The sequence below is a fragment of the Eulemur rufifrons genome, chromosome 14 (assembly GCF_041146395.1).
Source record: "Eulemur rufifrons isolate Redbay chromosome 14, OSU_ERuf_1, whole genome shotgun sequence".
NCBI classification, from domain to species: Eukaryota; Metazoa; Chordata; class Mammalia; order Primates; family Lemuridae; genus Eulemur; species Eulemur rufifrons.
In genome coordinates this window covers 1,945,929-1,965,587 of record NC_090996.1, presented here as the reverse complement: position 1 = coordinate 1,965,587, position 19,659 = coordinate 1,945,929, and the positions used below count along the sequence as shown (strand labels likewise).

General features: G+C 40.5%; 1 protein-coding gene across 2 annotated transcripts in view; it reads right to left on the bottom strand.

The window, feature by feature from the left end:
- Positions 1-463: 463 nt before the first annotated feature.
- The window catches only part of NIPSNAP2 (nipsnap homolog 2), a 28,857-nt gene continuing 9,661 nt past the window's right edge, over positions 464-19,659 (bottom strand). Inside the window, exons 2-10 of one of the 2 annotated variants that reach the window (XM_069486122.1) lie at positions 18,777-18,916; positions 18,648-18,693; positions 15,520-15,614; positions 15,117-15,187; positions 14,171-14,311; positions 12,968-12,999; positions 6,629-6,723; positions 2,690-2,773; positions 464-1,636 (exon numbers count right to left, since the gene is read on the bottom strand). In XM_069486122.1, coding sequence (XP_069342223.1) covers positions 1,572-1,636; positions 2,690-2,773; positions 6,629-6,723; positions 12,968-12,999; positions 14,171-14,311; positions 15,117-15,187; positions 15,520-15,614; positions 18,648-18,693; positions 18,777-18,916 — 769 coding nt within the window. In that variant the 3' untranslated portion in view covers positions 464-1,571. The remainder of the gene's footprint in view (positions 1,637-2,689; positions 2,774-6,628; positions 6,724-12,967; positions 13,000-14,170; positions 14,312-15,116; positions 15,188-15,519; positions 15,615-18,647; positions 18,694-18,776; positions 18,917-19,659) is intronic. The other variant, XM_069486123.1, reaches the window with a different exon arrangement.

Below are 19,659 nucleotides of genomic sequence, written 5' to 3'. Positions count from 1 at the left end.
TTGTTCAGGAAACCATGTTGGCTTTGCAATCAAAATACATCCAGATTCTGATTATTCTCCCTACTTTTACTGCTATATTTGAAAATACAAGTCAGAGCATGCCCTTCCTCTGCTCAAATGCCTCTAGCGGATCCCATCTCACTTAGAGTCAAATCCAAGGTCCTTCTGAGAGCCTCCAACACCCTACTGATCTAGCCCCGCGACCTCTCTGTGCTCATGTCCCACCAAGCTCTCCCTCTCATCTGCTCCGGCCACAGTGGTCTCTGCTGCTCTCGGCACACACCAGGCAGGACCCTGCCTAGGGGCTACGCCGTAGCCATTCCCTCAGAATGGAGGGATTTCCCCAGACACTGGCTGACTTCCTCACCTCCTTCAATCCTCTGTGACTAACTATTCTGCAAGAGTGACAGCGTCATTCTTAGCACAAGTTCATTAAAAAAAAAAAAAATCCCAACATGTAATATGTGAAAATTAAGAGGATTTTATTGACTTTTATATGTTCTTGGAGAAAATCATTCACATGTAAAAGTCTGACATTTGATATGAGATTTATTCACACTTTATTTTATACATAAATTCTTTAATTTGTGGGCAGACATAATTTTTCATTTCAACAGGACTTTCACATGATCACAGTCACAAAATTGGCACACTATATTAAAGAACTAAATCAAACCGAGCTAGACAAAGTGTGCAGCTTTCTGCCAATTTACATCTCAACATGCACCACCCTTCGGACATGACCTTGGAAGTATCTGCTGTGAGCTTGCTAAAATATTAATCAGAGAACGTCTGAGGTCACAAATGATTGTTTACAAAATAAAACCTCTTTTCCTAGTGCTACTTGTTTTGTTATAGAAAAATATTACAAATAAAAATTAGTGCTATTCAAGGTGTTCGTTTCAAAATCAAATATGATACATAGGTTCAAGCCATTTTTTCTCTCTCACATAGAGACACCACAATACACTATGTGAAGACTTAATTAGATTAAATGTAGCTTACCCACCACTACCATCTTGGTAATGACAAATGACACACTGTTTACTAGGCCGACTGATTAAAAATGAGAGTGAATTAAAACATTTTCAGGTATTGGGTACACTTATAATTTGTTGTTTGTTTGAGACTCAGAAAACGGCTAGAGAAACATAACAAAATTTGTATTTCTTCCTGATACAAGAAATTTGTTTAAAAACCTGTAATTATAAAACAGATTTGCTTTTTATAAATCAACAGCTAATTTTTTTCATGGTTGGAATCTTATTTAGAGGTGATTCAAATTTTAATCTGGACCCTCTTCTGGAGGATGGGGAGGAGTGGCAGGTACCATAAGGTACATTCAACACACACAGAGATGTTTCAAAGAGGACTGCAGAGCACTGTTGCAATCAAACCGTGATAGTTCCTTTCTCGTGATTATGCAAATTTTAAAGAAAAGAGGTCTCTCATAAGCTATATACAGCGGTTTACACCTCAGTCTTTCTTTTCCACGTGATATACAATTAAAATTAATTTATGACAGATACTTGTCACATAAATGTGTGTAGGCACATAGCGATCCTACAGCTTCACTGGAGGGGCGAGGTCTTCTGTGGGATCATGATCCTGGATTCCATTTCCTGAATAAGTGGGACTGAAAACAGGATCAGGGTTACTGTGCTTGTTCTTTTCTAACCACATCATGGGAAATACACACGAACAACAGATTGCTGAGAACGTTCAGAAGACATGCGGCTTGAAAACAGAATAGAATATGGGAAAATATAGGACTGACCTCATGGGCAGGAAAATACAAGCTAAGACTAGATCAGCTAGATCCTGTAAGATGTTACTAAAATTAAAACAGATCCCACCTAGGAAAGGCCATAGTCTGAGAAAAACGGTGATGTTTCAAAACTTTCTTTGAACTAAAATAAATTTATATAAAACTAAGTAAGATTACCTTTGAATGTATCGTGTACAAAGAACAGATATACTGTACTTATAAAACTATCACTGCTGAGTAAAACATGGCTCTTAAAGTAAGCAACAAAATCACACAGTTATCTGATTTCTTGAAATAAAAGACAAGAATCTATTCTACTTTCTAGAATACATTGTTCTGATTTTCTTGGTAGTATATGTGCTTTAAATATGCTTGCCGCGCAGCATGGCTGGTATGTATCACCTCTATCAATATCACAGGGTTGGATTCAGCCCAATTGTTTTCTTATAAAAATCAAGGAAACAGGGTTTCATAATATATGTTCATGTATGTATACATGCATACATACTGTACAAATGGCAAGTCTAATTTATCAAATTAAATTTCAAAATTACTCTTTAATTGATGAATTAAGTTATATTTTTGGGTACTGACAATTTTGATGAGGAAGGGAAAGCTTAGAAAAATTTTGTGTAATAAATTTTCAGAGAATATAGAAATCTACAAAAAGTAAAATTTATAAATCCAAGAGTCTGAAAACTGTACAACATACATACTTGTAAGGTGAATATTCTTTATTGAAAAAAAGTCATGTAGTATTAAAAAAAAATCTGACTAACTCCCCTCCCCCCAACCTTATAGTTCACCACCCTGGCAACATACTATTTTTTAAAAAAATACATGTTAGCATCAGGGTGAAAGAACATAATTGAAACAACAAGACAAAAAGAATCGAATATTTTATGCCTATTAAAACATTACCTGTATAATATACCAATTCTTCCCAGCCATGTTTATGCCATGCTGCATTCCGTATGTCTTCCCTGGTCTGAAGATCCTTGTAAGCTTAAAAATAACCACACAGAAGAAGCAAGACTTAAAACATAATGCCCTACATTCCACTAGTACGTCCATTAAGGTGTTGATTCAGCTGGTCATCCAGTTTTCTCAGAGACTATTTTGGGTATCTGGGAAAATTGTGAGCTGGTTATGTTGAGCAAAACTGTTAGGCCTTGTGGGAGAAGCAAAATAATTTGCTCTAAATCTTTACAATCTAGTGAATCCAAGACGTATCTTTACAGACCGAGTGAACTTCTCCAATACCATGTTAAATTCATTACCAGAAACTGTTAGACCAGAGATAAGCAACATCAAATTCAATTGTGCTCAGCATTTATACAGCGCTACACTGATCCCGGGAAGGGACTGCGTTCAGTGCGGTGCAGAACAAGCAGACAGTGAACGGCAGGTCAGCCCTGTGAGCACCGCGCTGAACGTGAGGGCGGCGTCCACAGGAGAATGGGGGGAGCTGCCTGGAAGTGTGATTTCACCAGGGGGTCCTGAGAGTTGAAAAGGACATCCCTGACACGCAGGAATGGAAAGAAAGGTGCTGCGGGTGGAGGGGACGGCATGGTCAAAGGCACCACCTGGTCCTCGGCGTTGCTGCTTCCCGCGGATGCCTTGGTTTCTGATTCCCAACCTGGGCAGGCTCCTTCCAGCCACTTACCAGGGAAATACCTGCTATGCCTCGCGACATGTCGGTCAACACTAAAACGCTGCCCAGGGCTCCTTCTCTAAGTTCCAGTTTTTGTTTTGGGACACATGCATTTTCCTCACAGGACTTCCTTCTTCCTATGAGAAGATCTACCCTTGTAGGCCTGTCAATTTAACCATCTAAAAACAAAATTTCCCTCTACTATACACAGGTTTGGGAGGCTTTTTAAGTATTGTTAATGAAAAAATTCTTTTTATTGCGGTAAGATATACACAGCATAAATTTTATCAGTTTTCAGGGTACCGTTCAGTGTTGAGTACATTCACACTGTTGTACAACCTTCATTACTACCCACTCCGGAACTGTATCATCGTCCCAAATGAAAGCGCCTCATCCATTCAACAGTAAGTCCCATTCTTCCCACCTGCAGCCCCTGGTGACCTCTGTTCTGCCTTCTCTGTGCACTTGCCTATCCTAGCACCTCATGTAAGTGGAATCATACACAATATTCGCCCTTTTGCATTCTGGCTTCTATTGGCATAATGTCCTAAAGGTTCATCCGCACCGTGGCATGTATTAGAATTTCATTCCTTTTTATGGCGGAATAATGTTCTAATGTATGTCTACTCCACATCTGTTTATCTACTCATCTGTTGATGGACATTTGGGTTGGGGAAGGCACTTGAGCAGGTCCAGGCCCTGAGGGAAGGGGTGTGGGGGGAGCAAAGCCTTGGGCGGGGGTGGGGGGGGGCAGGGGTGACATCAGAAGTGCAGGGGCAAAGGAAAGGACGCCGTGCTGCGAAACGAGGAGCTCTGAGCCCGCACGCCAAGGCCTGCGCCTGGCTCAGCTGCGGAGGAGCGACGGGCTCTGGGTGATTGATTTACTGTCTGTGAGCCCCAGGTATCTCATCTGTGGTGGAGGGTAGTAAGGATTAAAGGGGACGGTGCATAAAATAGTAAAATAATATACTAGAGGGGCCTAATAAAGGTTGGTTCTCTTTCTCTAAGAAGTACAGAAACCTGAGGGTAAGTTTTAGGGGCAGGCAGCTGAGAATTCACATCTGAATATCTCAATACTTTTTCCTACAAAGTAGGAAGTGGGCAGTGGACACCTGGGACACCAGGTGGGGACAACAGCGGACACTTTGGTATGAAAGGTGAAGAAGGGCACTGCCCAAGAAAAGACAAATGCCCAGAGCACCACGCTGCTCCTGGCTTCTGCACGGAGGAGCACCGTGGCGGACTCTTCATCTTGCTGGTGCTCCGCGAAGCCTTGAGTCCTCCCCACAGGTCAGAGTCAAGGGGTCTGCCCTGTGTCCCCCACAGGCTGCGGGAGCTCTGCCACTCACACCCTGGAGCCTGCCTGTTTGCAATTCCAGGCTCCTTCGTCTGGGAGTCCCTGCCCAGGCACGTGCTAGGCACTGACGGAACAGGTGCCTGGCTTGACCTCACCTGGGAGCCAGAGCACGTGGTGACAGGTGAAGCTTCCTCCGTCTTGCCCTGACCCCCTGGCGCCCGTGCCTAGCCACGCACAGGGGTGTCTGGGACGGTGCGCAGGAACCCAGCCTCCGAGCTCCCTCTAGGCTGAGACAAAGGGGAGGGAGGGAGGACCCGCCCGGCTTCTCACTTTCTATCATCTGGACAGAATGTACACTATTTTTGAAACAATAATAAAAACTACTTCACCTCTACCTCAAATTCCTAAAGGTTAAATTACATACAGTATAATCTCAAAAGGCAGGGAAATGCAGAACACATTTTTAAAAGATTTGTTTTTACACCTACTACATTTGAAAACTCTGAGACTTATGGGGTCAGATCTCAGCTAGTTAGAAAACTAAGGTCTCCAGGACAGCACTGGCCTTCGGTGTTCTACGGGGCTGACGGGTTATTGATGGCATCGACATTCGGGGCAGGGCTCCCACCTCTTACAGCCAGGAAGCCCCGTGTGGAGCTGAGACGAAGCCAGCAGCCCTGGGCGAGGCAGTGACTGCGGACACTGAGGATGGGGCCTCCTCCCCAGACTCTGGGTGGTGGGGAGAGTTCCAGGAGCACAATGTAAAAATACTTCTTTTGCCTCAACTTACCCATTCAGACTTAGGATCCCGGCAGCTATCCTACTGTTTAGCTGGTCTGCACATTTGTAGTTTTCTGAGTATTCTTTGTAATTTCCTTTGTCTCCAACGCTGGCCCAGTCCTTCCTTCCCACCCTCACCTGGCAATTCCACGCAGATCCAAGTCTAGCTCACAAGCTACCTTCTACTGATTGTCCCCAAGTACATGTCACTTTGTAAGCTGTTAAGTCTCCACAGCACCATAAACAAATTCCCTGTTATTGATCCTGGTTATTCGTACATCTGCTTTATTTCTGTCATTTTTATCTTTGTAAGCTCTGCTACGCTAACACAAGGACAGACAGGGTCACAACACATGGTGGAACCAAACAGGTCAAACCAACACCTCTGTTAATTGATACAGTCTGGAAATGACTTATGGAAATGACTTCCTTTAACTTTGAAGACCTTTTACAAATGTGCCCAGAATGTACCGGCAGTATTATCTCAAGCTGTTACTGGGACCCAGTTCACGTCCCAGCAGGGAGAGAGGCACGTACAGCCACAACCAGCACCACACAGGGCTCCGAGGCTCAGGAGAGTGACATTCACTTGTGGGGAGGGAGGTGACATCTGAGTCGGGCCTTGAAAGATACCTAAGATGGTGCCAAACAAAAGTGGGTGGGGACGGAAAAGGTGAGAGGTGCGAGGTCCTTCCAGGATGGTGGAACCACATCTACAAAGGCAGGCAGTGAGAGTGTGTGCACAGGAAGTTGCCTCTCTAGGTAAAACGCAGAACTGTCTCTGAGGGAGCGACAGGAAGTCAGTCTGGACAGGGAGGCGGGGGCCACCCTACGGAAGGCACCCCATGGCTTCACTATCCTCCCTCTACCCCGGTTCACTGACTCTCTTACTCCTTTCCCCATCATTCCCACTGTCATCTTCGGCTTCCTCATTTGCCATGGATCTATGGCCTTTTCACCGTTGACCTCTTCAGTTCTAGACAGCCCAGCACTTACCACCCCTCTGTGATGTCTGGATTTGCTATAGTGTTGAAGGTTACTGACTTGACATTTGTTCCACTGCCTAGCACAACTTAGTAATGACCTCTTAAATTCCAGTAACTCAAAAATGAAGGAAAAAAATATATACCCCAAAGATGATGCACCATATATAGCTGCCCAATCTGAGAGAAGAATCCTCCAACTGCTTCATTACTGTCCTGTCGGAAGCGAATTGCACGAGCCCTATAAGAGAAAAACAACGTCCACATGCTGAATTAGATATGTTAAAAAGAATGAATAGGCTGGGCGCGGTGGCTCGCGCCTATAATCCTAGCGCTCTGGGAGGCCGAGGTGGGAGGATTGCTCAAGGTCAGAAGTTCAAGACCAGCCTGAGCAAGAGCAAGACCTCGTCTCTACTAAAAATAGAAAGAAATGATTTGGACAGCTAAAAATATATATAGAAAAAATTAGCCGGGCATGGTGGCACTTGCCTGTAGTCCCAGCTACTGGGGAGGCTGAGGCAGAAGGATCACTTGAGCCCAGGAGTTTGAGGTTGCTGTGAGCTAGGCTGATGCCATGGCACTCTAGCCTGGGCAACAGAGCAAGGCTCTATCTCAAAAAAAAAAAAAAAAAAAAAAGAATGAATAGACTAAATCTCCTCCACACTCAGGGCAAGTTTTTTAGGAAAAAGGATTAATTTTTTTCAAACACTTATCATGTTATTATCACATTAACAAATGTAATAAAAAGTTCTTTTAATGTATGCAAAATGTAAATATACCTTTCTGTAGCTGTATTAATCATTTTTGTGAAAAGTGGACAGTATTTAATGATGACTATTAAAAATAGAAACAGTAACATGAGAACACGTGGCTGCACTGCTGATTCTTGACATAAAGACAAGAAAATTGGCAGAGGCTAGGACCCACCAACTTAAAAAAAAATTGCTTCTCCAGAACATTCTTTGAGAGGAAGCGAGGGAAACCTGGACACTAGAACACCCAAGATGCCACAGGGAGACTGGGATTAACAACAATTGAAGCCGGGTGCAGTGGCGCCAGTCTACAGTTCCAGCTATTTGGGAGGCTGGGGTGGGAGGATCACTCGAGCCCGCTGGTTTAAAACCAGCCTGGGCAACACAGTGAGACCCCCATCTCAAAAGAGAAAAGGAAAAAAACAAAACCAGAGATGAAGAGAGCACACCTTCAAAGCAGCCAAAGACAGTGAACTCTTGAGAAACACACCTGCTCTCTGAACTGTAAGGGGGATTTTGCATTCTGCAACCTTTTTTTTTTTAATTTCAAAATATTAAGGGGTATAAGTGCTTTTGTTCCATGATGAATTGTACAATGCTGAAGTCAGGGCTTTTAGGGTGCCTGTCACCAGAATAGTGTACGCTATACCTGATAGGTAAGTTTTTATCCCTTCCCCCTCCTCTTTTCCTCCTTAGTTTCCAGGATTCTGCAATCTTTTGAACAGCACATGGAAAAACCACAAAAGTAAAGCTTCTTGGCGGTACACCATCACTACCACCACTATTATGGACAAAGATGTTTCGTTTTTTTTCTTTCTTTCTTATTAGAGCAAACCATTTGGAAAATGAGTACCAAAGGCATTCATTATATACTATGTATGAAGGAAAGTGCAAATATACACTGTATCTATGTATATAACATAAAATTGTGATTAGATTGATTAAAAATTGGCACGTCTTAAACTTTCTTTTTTAATATATTGCACTGCAAGAGGTATCAGCTCTTTAATTTAAATACCTCCTTTTATGTTTGTATCAGGTACTTTGTTTTTATATTTAGCAATGCATCTGAATTCCCGAAAATGTTTAAAAATGTACGTATTGTTCCAAAAGCACTTTTCTAGAATCAAAAGTGAAAAAGAACAAAGGGCTTCAAATGATGTCAGCACGCCAACAGGAGCAGCACATTTGGGCCCATCAAGAGACCCCACACCATGGACCACTCAGCAAATTTCTATCGACACTGCCCAGGCTCTGGCCTGAAGTCTCAGTCACTTAAGGTCCCAGAGTAGAAAGGACTTGGGAAGACAGATTCATCCTCACTCATTTAAAAGAGCTGGAGGCACACGAACAAGGATACCAATCTACTAATGTCTACAGCGAGAGACATAATTCTCAAGGGACAAAGTGCTCGAGGGGTCTTGCCCAGTGCATTCTCTTTCTGGAGGTGAACTTTCTCTTTCTCTGCACGGAATTGTAACATCTGCAAGAAGGGTATGGAATCAGAGCAAGAGCAATCTGCTGTGTGAGCGATGCAGCCAGGCTCCCGCAGGCCACGCTGTGCACCTCTGCTCTCCTCTGCCACGGGCTCAGTGCCACCAGGGTGCCCGACCCAGGCATTCAGGCTCCTCTGCCGTGAAGGAGGGCTCACTTGCTATTGTGCCCACGGGTTACCCACAAATATTATTAAATTCTTTAACCTCTACATTTAGAATTAAGTGATCAGTATCTTCACAAAAATTGCAAATTTGATTGATCAATTACGCAAATCACTTTAACATGCATTCTAACTCTGCTCAGAATGAAAAAAACTGTCATTGATAGTGATAAATATTCCAGATTATTCATCTCATTCTGAATTTTTCTAATTTATTTATGGTAGGCAAAGAAAACATACTTGCCTTAGCTTGGTAATAATCAGAAGCATGTACTGAAGAGGAGACCACCATCTTAAATAGCCACCTATGTGCCAAAATACAAACTGAATGCTGAATTGGCTTTATACATAATTTAAAAAAATAACTGAATAACCCCAGTACGTCCTTGTGGATTCCACGGCAAGCAAGCCTTAATTAGTAACATGGAAAAACTGAAGTAGTGAGTGATGCTATTCTGTGAAGAGCTAAATAATTACATTTATAGCCCAAAAATAAAAGGATAAAAATTGCTTGACAAAATAAAATGGTGTCTATAATAGCAGTATACAATGAAGTATGTATTACTTAGTTTTCAAATTAAAAGAAGTTCTAACTTGCATTATTTAGCCTTTGATGATCCAAGAAAAGGTTCATTAGAAATAAAGATCACAGAACCACTTGTTGGAGCTGGAGGAGATCTTAGAAATCACTTAATGCAAAGCAAGAAATTCCATAACGGAAAAAGGAAAAAGGAGAACCATACACAAGTTGAAAATAAGTAAAAGGCAAAGGTTGTCATTTAAAGATAAAGAAACCAAGGGTCAGAGCTGTCGAGTAACTCATGCCCAAGGCTTTTCCTCAGCACCCCACAGCCTCCCCGTTTGTGGGAGAATAAGGTTGTAAAATGCCAGCTTAGGAAATGGAAATATGAAGTCTTAATATGAAAATTAAGAGTTAGCATAATTACCTCAAAGACATATACACAGACCCCTTCCCCCCCCAAAAAAGAAAAACAGAAAAAAATTAAGGCACAGATATACTTCAAGTTTCAAGGAAAAAATGCTCAAAATCTTTTGGGTTTTATTGTTTTTCAAAACTTTTTTTTTGTAGAGATGAGGTCTTGCTGTTACCCAGGCTGGTTTCGAACTCCTGGCCTCAAGCTTTCCTCCTGTCTCAGCTTCCCAAAGTGCTGGTGTTACAGGTGTGAGCCACTTTGCCCAGTCTGTTATGTGTTTTTTTTTACCACAATAAAAAAAAATTAACAACAATTTTTTTAGGCCAGGAGTAGTAGCTCATGTCTGTAATCCCAGCACTTTGGGAGGCTGAGGTGGGCGTATCGCATGAGGCCAGGAGTTTAAGACCAGCCTGGGCAACACAGTGAGACTCTCTCTCTACAAAAAATAAAAGAATTAGCTGGGCATGATGGCACGTGCCTATGGTCCCAGTTATTCGGGAGACTGAGGTGAGAGGATTGTTTTGAGCTCAGGAGTTTGATGTTGCAGTGAGCTATGACTGCGCCACTGCTAGCCAGCCTGGATGACAGAGTGAGACCCTGTCTCTTAAAAAAAGTGTACAGTTCAGTAGTGTCAAGTATATTCACAACATTGTTCAATGAATCCCCAAACAAAACTTTTTCATTTTATAAAACTGAAAATCTACACCCACTAAAGACCAACTCCCTCTTCCCCCTTTGCCAGGCCTTGGCTTCTACCTTTCCCTTTTCTGTGTCTATGATTTTGACTACACTGGATACCTCATGTGAGTGGAATCATATACTCTTTGCCCTTTTATGGGTGGCTTATTTCTCTTAGCATAATGTCCTCCTCAAGATTCCTCCATGGAAGGAAGTCCATGACAGGGTCCTTAAAAATAAGGACTTCTTTATTTTTAAAAAAATGCATAATATTCTTTTTTTTTTTGAGACAGAGTCTCGCTCTGTTGCCTGGGCTAGAGTGAGTGCTGTGGCATCAGCCTAGCTCCCAGCAACCTCAAACTCCTGGGCTCAAGCGATCCTACCACCTCAGCCTCCCGAGTAGCTGGGACTACAGGCATGCACCACCATGCCCGGCTAATTTTTTTCTATATATATTTTAATTGGCTAGATAATTTCTTTCTATTTTTAGTAGAGACGAGGTCTCGCTCTTGCTCAGGCTGGTCTCGAACTCCTGACCTTGAGAGATCCACCCGCCTTGGCCTCCCAGAGTGCTAGGATTACAGGCATGAGCCACCGCACCCGGCCAAAAATGCATAATATTCTATTACATGTATATATCATGTTTTCTTTATCCATTCATCTTTCGATGAACATTTGGGCTGCTTCTATCTCTTGGCTACTGTGAATAATGCTGTGATGAACATGGTGATGGAAGTATCTCTTCATGATCCTGCTTTGAATTCTTTTGGATATATGGTCAGAAATGGGACTGCTGGATTATACTGAATTCTATTTTTAATTTTTTGGGGAACCTCCACACTACTTCCCATAATGGCTGCAACATTTCCCATTCCCAACAGCAGTGCACAAGGGTTTCCACTTCTCTGCTTCTTTGTCAGTACTTGTTATTTTCTGTTCTTTGTGGGGCCATCCTAAAGGGCCTAAGGTGGTATCTCATTGTGGTTTTGATTTGCATTTCTCTTATGATTAGTAATGTTGAACACTTTTTCATGCTTGTTGGCCATTTCTATATCTTCTTTGGAGAACTGTCTATTAAAATCCTTTACCCATCTTTAAATTGGGTTATTTGTATTCTTTTTATTAAGCTATAAGAATTCTTTATATAGTCTGGATTCAAGTCACTTACCACATATATGATTACAAATATTTTCTCCCAGTCTATGACTTGTTTTTTTAATTTTTAAAATGTTGTCCTTTGATGTCCAAAAGTTTTTTAATTTTGATAAATTCTAACATCAATATTTTTTCTTTTGTGGATTGTGCTTTTGTTATATCTAAGAACTCTCTGCCTAACCCAAGGTCAAAAAGATTTTCTCCTACATTTTCTTCTAAAAGTTTTATATTTTAGCTCTTATATTTAGGTCTGTGATCCATTTTGAGTTAATTTTTGTATATATTGTGAGGTAGGGGGTCCAAATTCATCTTTTTGCAAGGATACCCAGTTGTTCCAGCACCCTTTATTCAATTCTCCCATTGAATTGTCCCAGTACCTCTGTCAAAAATCAGTTGCTCATAAATGTATCCTATAGATCTGCACGCTTCTCCTTATGCCGGGACTATACTGTCCTGATTATGCTAGTTTTGTAGTCGGTATTGAAATCGAGAAGTATGAGTCCTCCAACTTTATTCTTCTTTTTAAAGGTTATTTTGGCTGTTTTGGGTCCTTTGTATTTCCAAAGCCTACTGGGATATTGATAAGGATTCTACTCATCTATAGATCGATCTGGGGAAAAATTGGTATTTTGCTACTCAAAATAAGAAGAAAAAAAAAGAAGCAACTGTATCATTGCGATGGTCTATGTCAGCGCTTCCCAACCTTTTTGGCACCAGGGGCTGGTCTGATGGAAGACAATTTTTCCACAGACTGGGGACGGGGGCATGAGGTGTCGTGGGGGGGGCAGTGCGGAGCTCAGGCGCTGATGTGCGGCCCATTTCCTAACAGGCCGCGGACTGGTAACAGGACGCAGCCTAGGACTGCAGCTCTATGTGACAAAAGCAGTGTTTCAGAAAAGATAATATTTAAGAAGTATATAAAATAACCTCATGCAGTATAGGTCTTTTGTTTAAAAAAACAGAGTCCTTATCTTTTAGAAATATATACAGTACTGAAATATTTATGAATGAAATAGTATGTTGTCCAGGATTTAATTCCAAACAATCTGGGTTGGGGGCGTTGGACTTAAACTAGATTGGCCATGTGTTGATAATTATTGAAGCTAAGTAATGGATACAGAAGAGGGATCCATGTTATTTTCCTCTCCAGTTTGGTATGTTTGAAAAAATTCTTAAAAACTAACCCAAACAATACTCTAACATCAAGTCATGGTATCATCCTCAGATTTTTTTTCCTAGAATTATCACTATGGCCTAAAATAATTTATTAATAAGACTTACAAACTCACCATTCAGTAATATACTCACCAGTAATTGCCCCATTCAATCATGGTTCCTGGCTGAAAGAGATTTAGATTGCGATGTGTTAGTTCTTCTGTGAAAAAATATGGAAATAGCAGTATAAAAAATACCAAGTGACAAAAGTTATAAATTAACTTTTAATAACATGGGATGTAATAAATTAAACAATGTAACAAAATGTTATTACTAATTGTTTTCCACCCCATAGTGGGAGCAGTATTTTACAGCTTCATACAAGAATACAACGTATACACAATGTAAGAGTTATCCATTTATGGTTATTGAAACCATAGGCGGGCTCATCCTTCAGATGCCCTGAAATCACGATTGAATGAATTGTGGGTATCCATTCAGACTTTACTGTCAGTTTTTTTTTTTAAGAGATGAGGTCGTGCTATGTTGCCCAGGCTGGAGTGCAGTAGCTATTCATAGGCGTGATGCCACTACGGATCAGCACGGGCGTTTTGACCTGCCCCGTTTCCAACCTGGGCCAGTTCACCCCTCCTTATGCAACCTTGTGGTCCCCCACTCCTCGGAAGTCACCATATTGATGCCAAATTTAGTGTGGGTACCCAATGGGGGCATAGTGTACTACAGCTCAGAACTCCTGGGCTCAAGTGATCCTCCCACCTCGGCCTCCCGCGGAGTTGGGACCCCAGCTTATTGTGAAATTTTTAAAAGTTCAGTTTGGGCTGGGCAAGGTGGCCAGCCTAACACAGATCTACTGATATGCATTCTTTTTCATAATGCTGCTTATCTGGGGCTTTCTTTCTAGTACTTACTTAGAAGGGAAATATCTAGAAAGTGTTATAAAATACTATTCCCTTTTTACTCTTACAGTATTGTATAATTTGTTCAACAGTCACAACATTTATTAGTTGCTCTTTTTCAACTATAATAGTGGCTACATATTGTACCTAGTCCTGCACTTTAGTTCTTTCCTCTTAAAAACAGAAATGCTATCTGGAAAAATACTACATAATAAGAATTATGCATAAGGTCATAAAAACAAAAGAGCTTAGCAGAAGAGAAGGAAATGAGAAAGAAAAAGGGAAAAATAGGAGGAGGACTGGACAGCGGAGAAAACAATTCAAATCCAAACATAATGCTAAACACACATCACACTGTGCACTCAAGTTTTGTTGTCAGCATTAGGAAGTGTTTGCGCTTCTTCAAAGAGCAAAAGGACAGTTAACTCGTATTACTTACTCGGAGTTGGTAAGACCTGAGTTCATATATATTAGGTCCTGATCGCGGGACAGGCTCATTCCAGAAACTGAATTCCAATAGTAGCTGATTCTTCCTAGAGAGAAGCATGTTGCTTCTTGCTTTACGGAATTCCACAAATTCCTTTGAGTGAAAAAAATGTGCTCGTGAAATCTTCTAGTATTTATATACAAAAGCCCACTTTAGTAACATTTGTGTTCCTACAGAACACTGTTATGAAGAGGAGAATCCATAGGTCTCAGTTAGCCTGAGAAGTCCCAGTTGACACGGGTTCAACTAGTATAATGCTAACAGCATTCCTTTTCATTCTCAAAAGTGTCTAGATTTAGATGACAAACTACATGGTCATACTAATTATTTAAATGACAATGTAAACAAATTTAATTTCCTACATTTTCAGATTCTCCTAACAGTGGTGGCATATTAATACAGGTGACATGGAGATCACAAAACAGCAGATAATTCAAAAGCCATTTTTATTTGTCTGGGAATCTATACAAAAGATTTTCTTCCCCAGTGATGTGTGGCTGTTAAAATTCTCTCTACTAACACGTACCTATTAGTGAAGGCAGGACTAGGATAGCAAAGTCAGCCCAAGATAAAGAATATGTGCGTGGATGACAGTTCCTGAAGCGGACAGTGTTAGGGAATCCAGGGCTGTGTCAACCATGCTGACTTACCGGTTTTAAAGTACTAGCTTATCGCTTTCAAAGTACAATTGATTTTACAATAAGGACTGTTATTTTAGTAGTATTACAACTGGTTACTTTATGTTTAAATACAACTTTAAGAGTCCAAATAATAAAATTTCTGCTATAAAAAATGAATTACCTAACAAAAACTGATGACAGAAAAAGAGTCGTTTATTTCTATACTAACATTTACTATGTCATTAGTTTGAGTAAGCAAACATTTTGAAAGTCATTACCTGATTTCCTTTGAGTTTACTCATGACTTCCGTGAGGGCTGGATAGCCTCCTTCGTACCTCCAAAGGTGGACTGAAACGCATTTTAAAAGACAGTATACATTTAGAGTTTGCTTACCTTGAAAATATTCTAATATGCATAATGTTAACATAGTACAAAACTGTAATGTGCCATGTGTTGGCCTATGAGTTATAGCATAAGGTTTTAATAATAGATTTAAACATTGAAAACAATTAAAAAATAGTTTTTTGCAATGAATTATTGAAGAAGCTACTTTAAGCATAAAACTAGATTGAGACTTAGAAAGCTTTGATTATAAAACCAAGCATTAAATCAGAACATTACTTAAGTGTTACAGTAATGCTTAAGGAAGAGTGTTTATTCCAAAGACTTCTGCTTCCTACCAGCTTGGTCCTGCTCGCCATACCACGTGTTCCAAGTCCCCACCAAAGTACAAGGGTAATGTTTATCTTCATGAATCTTTGGCAACACCTCTTGACTTAAAGAGAAGAAATAGCAACACTAATTAAACAACCAACAAAATTTTACCAGGTGAACAACACATGATCAATAACAGGAAAAAGACCACCTACTCTGTGTTCTGGCAAATGATCTCAGAACATATTTATGATAAAACAATGGTATTGTACTCTAACAACCCACTTATCAGAAGCTTAGCTTTCTGATACCCCAACTATCTAGAAGAGTTGTAAGCAACTCAAGTATAATGATAAAAATGATAAAAAAAGAGCCAAAAGTTCCAAGATTCCAGGAGTTCTGGGTCTACTATTTGCCATTTCCAAAAAAGAAAAAGAAAAAAAAGAAAAAAAAAGAAAAGAACTACTTAAGAATGTGATGTTTACAAAAGCTTAGTTCTTGGTTCCAAAGATAGGAAGAATCACAGACATGGAAATAGTTAGAAAAGAACATGGAAGAAATAAGAAAGATGGAAAGGGAAGAAAGTAATGTTTAAGACAGAGGCAGACAACAGAAGCAGCACCAGCAGGCAGAGGTAACCGGAGTAGAGAAGAAATTGGCCTTAGGAAAGGAGGAAGAAGGCAGAGCTAGACACAACACAGTCTGGAAGCAACCCCAACCTCCAACAGTCCCAAAGGGCATCAACATGGCAGAAGAATCAAAATTGAAGATACAACATGAAGCATAAATCAGGTCCTACTCAATTCAACCAGCAGAGGGGATGTAAGAAGTATCACAGTCTCATACAGGACACACCGACTCATTCCCACTGACTGTGCCGGAGCAGTGGCAACGCCACATGGCAGCATATTAATTTGACAGAGGTGTCAGAGCAGAGCGTGGCTCCATGGAAGCCTCCCGATGGTACGGATTCTAACGTACAGGGAAGAGGCATAACTGTTCTATGCCAAGAGAAAAGCTAAAGCCTACACACTTTTTGAATAGAAAAATTATGATGAAAAAGTACAGTACAGATTCAACAATGGATGCAAAAGATACCAAGAGTTGGAAACAGAACCTGTTCAAATTATTTGCTGATACTGAATGATACTAAGCTAGCGATCACCACCAGAAGCTGGGGCACCAGGTTTGGGTGTATATGGACAGTTAACAGAGGAAAGTTCCAAATGGCCTGTGTCTAACTAACTGAAAACCCTTATGTCCTTATGACCTGAAAATCTGTACAATGACCACACCATGTGTATTTTTTAAAGAGTGGCATTTCCTTTTTAAATTAAGATCTGATATTCAATGTGTCTGATGTATAACCCATGAATGTTCAGAAATAATATGGGACTGATGAAAATCAGGGATGGGGAAAATGGATTATATTGGGGAAATGGGAAATGGGTTTCTTTTTTGCTAATGACATAAGCGGGAAGTAAATAACCCTGACTTGGAGCCAATGCAGAAGAAGGAAGCCAGTACAGATGACCCAGGTAGGGTCCAGAAAGGGGCCAGGGCCATGACAATGGGCTAGGCTTTTCACCAATACAAAGTGACACATGGATTTGTAGCCAATCCTCTTTGCCAGGAACCCAAACCTGCTCCTGGGAGCCCTGGCCTTACCTGAATGGAGGTTGTAAGGCAGGCAGTACTTGTACCCAGAACTGGATGGGTTGGGCAGAATCCCATTATTGGGACCCCTAAAAACCAGGCAGGAGTTAAGTCTTTATGTTCTGGAAACAGGGAGCTGCTGAAAGTTTCAAAGAAAAGAAAAAACACAATGAAGGAGAAAACAGAACTCAAATAGATCAATCTGACAAACTTTTGGGTAATATATTACAGGGCAGGATGGAGATACAGGTATAGCTTCAAGTCCCCAAAAATTGTCAGAAAGGAGGTTAATTGGGAATGGGGCCCAAAAGGCTTGGAGAGGGAGATGAAGAAGGAACAAGCAAAGAGAACAAAAACACACGTCATGAAGAATGCCCAGCCCTAGGTGGCTAATAATCACAAAGAACTAAGGAAGCGGTTAAGTAAAACATGGTGAGGGACACAGACAGGAAAGGCGGAACAGCAAGGTGATTCTACACACTGAGTTTGAAGTGAGAGCAAAACATCCAAAGAGAAATATGAATGGATAGCCAGAAATCTGAGACAGGAGATGAAGTGATTAAAAACAGGACAACAGGGAAACATCAGCATAGAAACAAATTCCATTTTATGAGAACAGATTAGAAATAAACATCTGCTTTGTTTTAGGGCACCTTTTTTTTTTTAAACAAAGAGAAATGTGCTGAAGTTAGCAAGAAATTCTCTGCTAAGTTACATTTCATGAACCACCTCCAAAAATAAAACAATAAAACAACAAAAAGTTTTTGCTTCTGAAAATTATGCTGATTATGGAGACAAAATCATTTGCTTTCTTGTGAAAGTGGTAGATATTTAAAGGTAAAAAATATTTTTTTCAGTACATTTGCTCAAAACTGATCATTAAAATACTATCTGTTTACTTAATTAGAACTAATGAGCTTAATTCTCCCCTTAGTCTTAAAGTTCACAAATTCTGTAAGAGGGTGTGGACCTCATATCACGTAAGAATCAGCTGAAGGGACTTGAGATCCCGGAGACGGGAGACTGGGGAAGAAGTGGCAGCTATGTTCAAATCCGTACAGGACTTTCATATGGCGGTTGTACTTAGGAGTAAAATTGAACACAGTGGAGGTCACAGGCATGTGAGTTCTAACTCCTAACACTCAAAGCTTTTCAGAGATGGAGCTCATTTAAGCACAGGCAGTCGGGAAGGTCTGCACAAAGGACTCAAGCACTGGATGAGAACATGGACTAGATGGCTTTGCACGGTTCCCGCCAGCCTTAAGACTCTGGTCCCATTCTAAACTCTGATAGGCTATGCGATGACTTAGCTGTGTGAATGCTTAAAATCAAAATGCCTCTGGCAATACCGCACAGAGCTCAGTTTAAGAGCCTCTGAACATTCAGCTTTAAAACAGAGAGATGAAAGATCTCACGTTCTGCTATCTAGTGTTAGTTGAACCAACTAATATTAAAATCATTATTTTTCCCCAAGTAAAGGATAGTTTGGTATACACACCAAATTTTGTTGTATGCTTCTAGGCATTCCGGTTTAACATTGTGAACTGAAACAAAAGAAAATCCAACGATAAACTTATGAACAAAGGAAAAACGAGTCAACTATGAAGGTAGCAAACCTATCACTCACACTGTAATTTGTACAGACTGCTTGTTTCCTTTTTGGCTAGGAGATTAGAGTGAGCATCTTTTCTTGGATCAACTTTCCGGACAAATAAAGATTTTAACCAGCTGTCTTCTCGAGGCCTGCTATTGGAAGATGTCAGTTGCCTATGGAATAACAAAGGTGGTGTCATTTTCATAAAGTCATCAATTTTTTCAGCAAGCATGAACTGAACACCTATTCTTGGCACTGTGCCAGAACCTGGGATACCACAAAACGTCTGCTCTCCATGACAACAGCGTGCACTCTAGACAGCAGGAACAGAGAAATATGTAAAAGTAACTTGTGGCACTCCCAAGAAATTTCCCATGTTTATCTTAGCATTTTGTGCTATGTGTTTTTCCCTTCCCCAAAGCATTTTTTGACATAGAAAAAGTATACATGGATACCTAAAGTAATCAAATTCATAGAGACAGAAAGAATGTTGGTTGCCAGGCAGTAGGGGGAGGGAAGAATAGGAGTTATTGTCTAATGGGTACAGAGTTTCAGTTTAGGAAGATGAAAAATTTCTGAAGATGGATGGTGGTGACATTTGCCAACGATGTGAATATACTTAATGCCACTTAACTGTACCCTTAAAAATGGTTAAAATGGTAAATTTTATATTATGTGTATTTTATCATGATTTAAAAAAATTTTTCATCTGGAAACTTTAGTGATGGCTGCACAGCAATATCAATGTAATTAGTACCACTGAATTATACACTAAAAATGATTAAAATGGCAGATTTTATGTATGTTTATATGTATGTTGCCAGAATAAAAAGTGAGAAAAATATACAGGAAAAATGAAATGAATTTCTTTAAAAAATTATTTACCCCGAACTAAATTAACTTTAGAATCAAGATT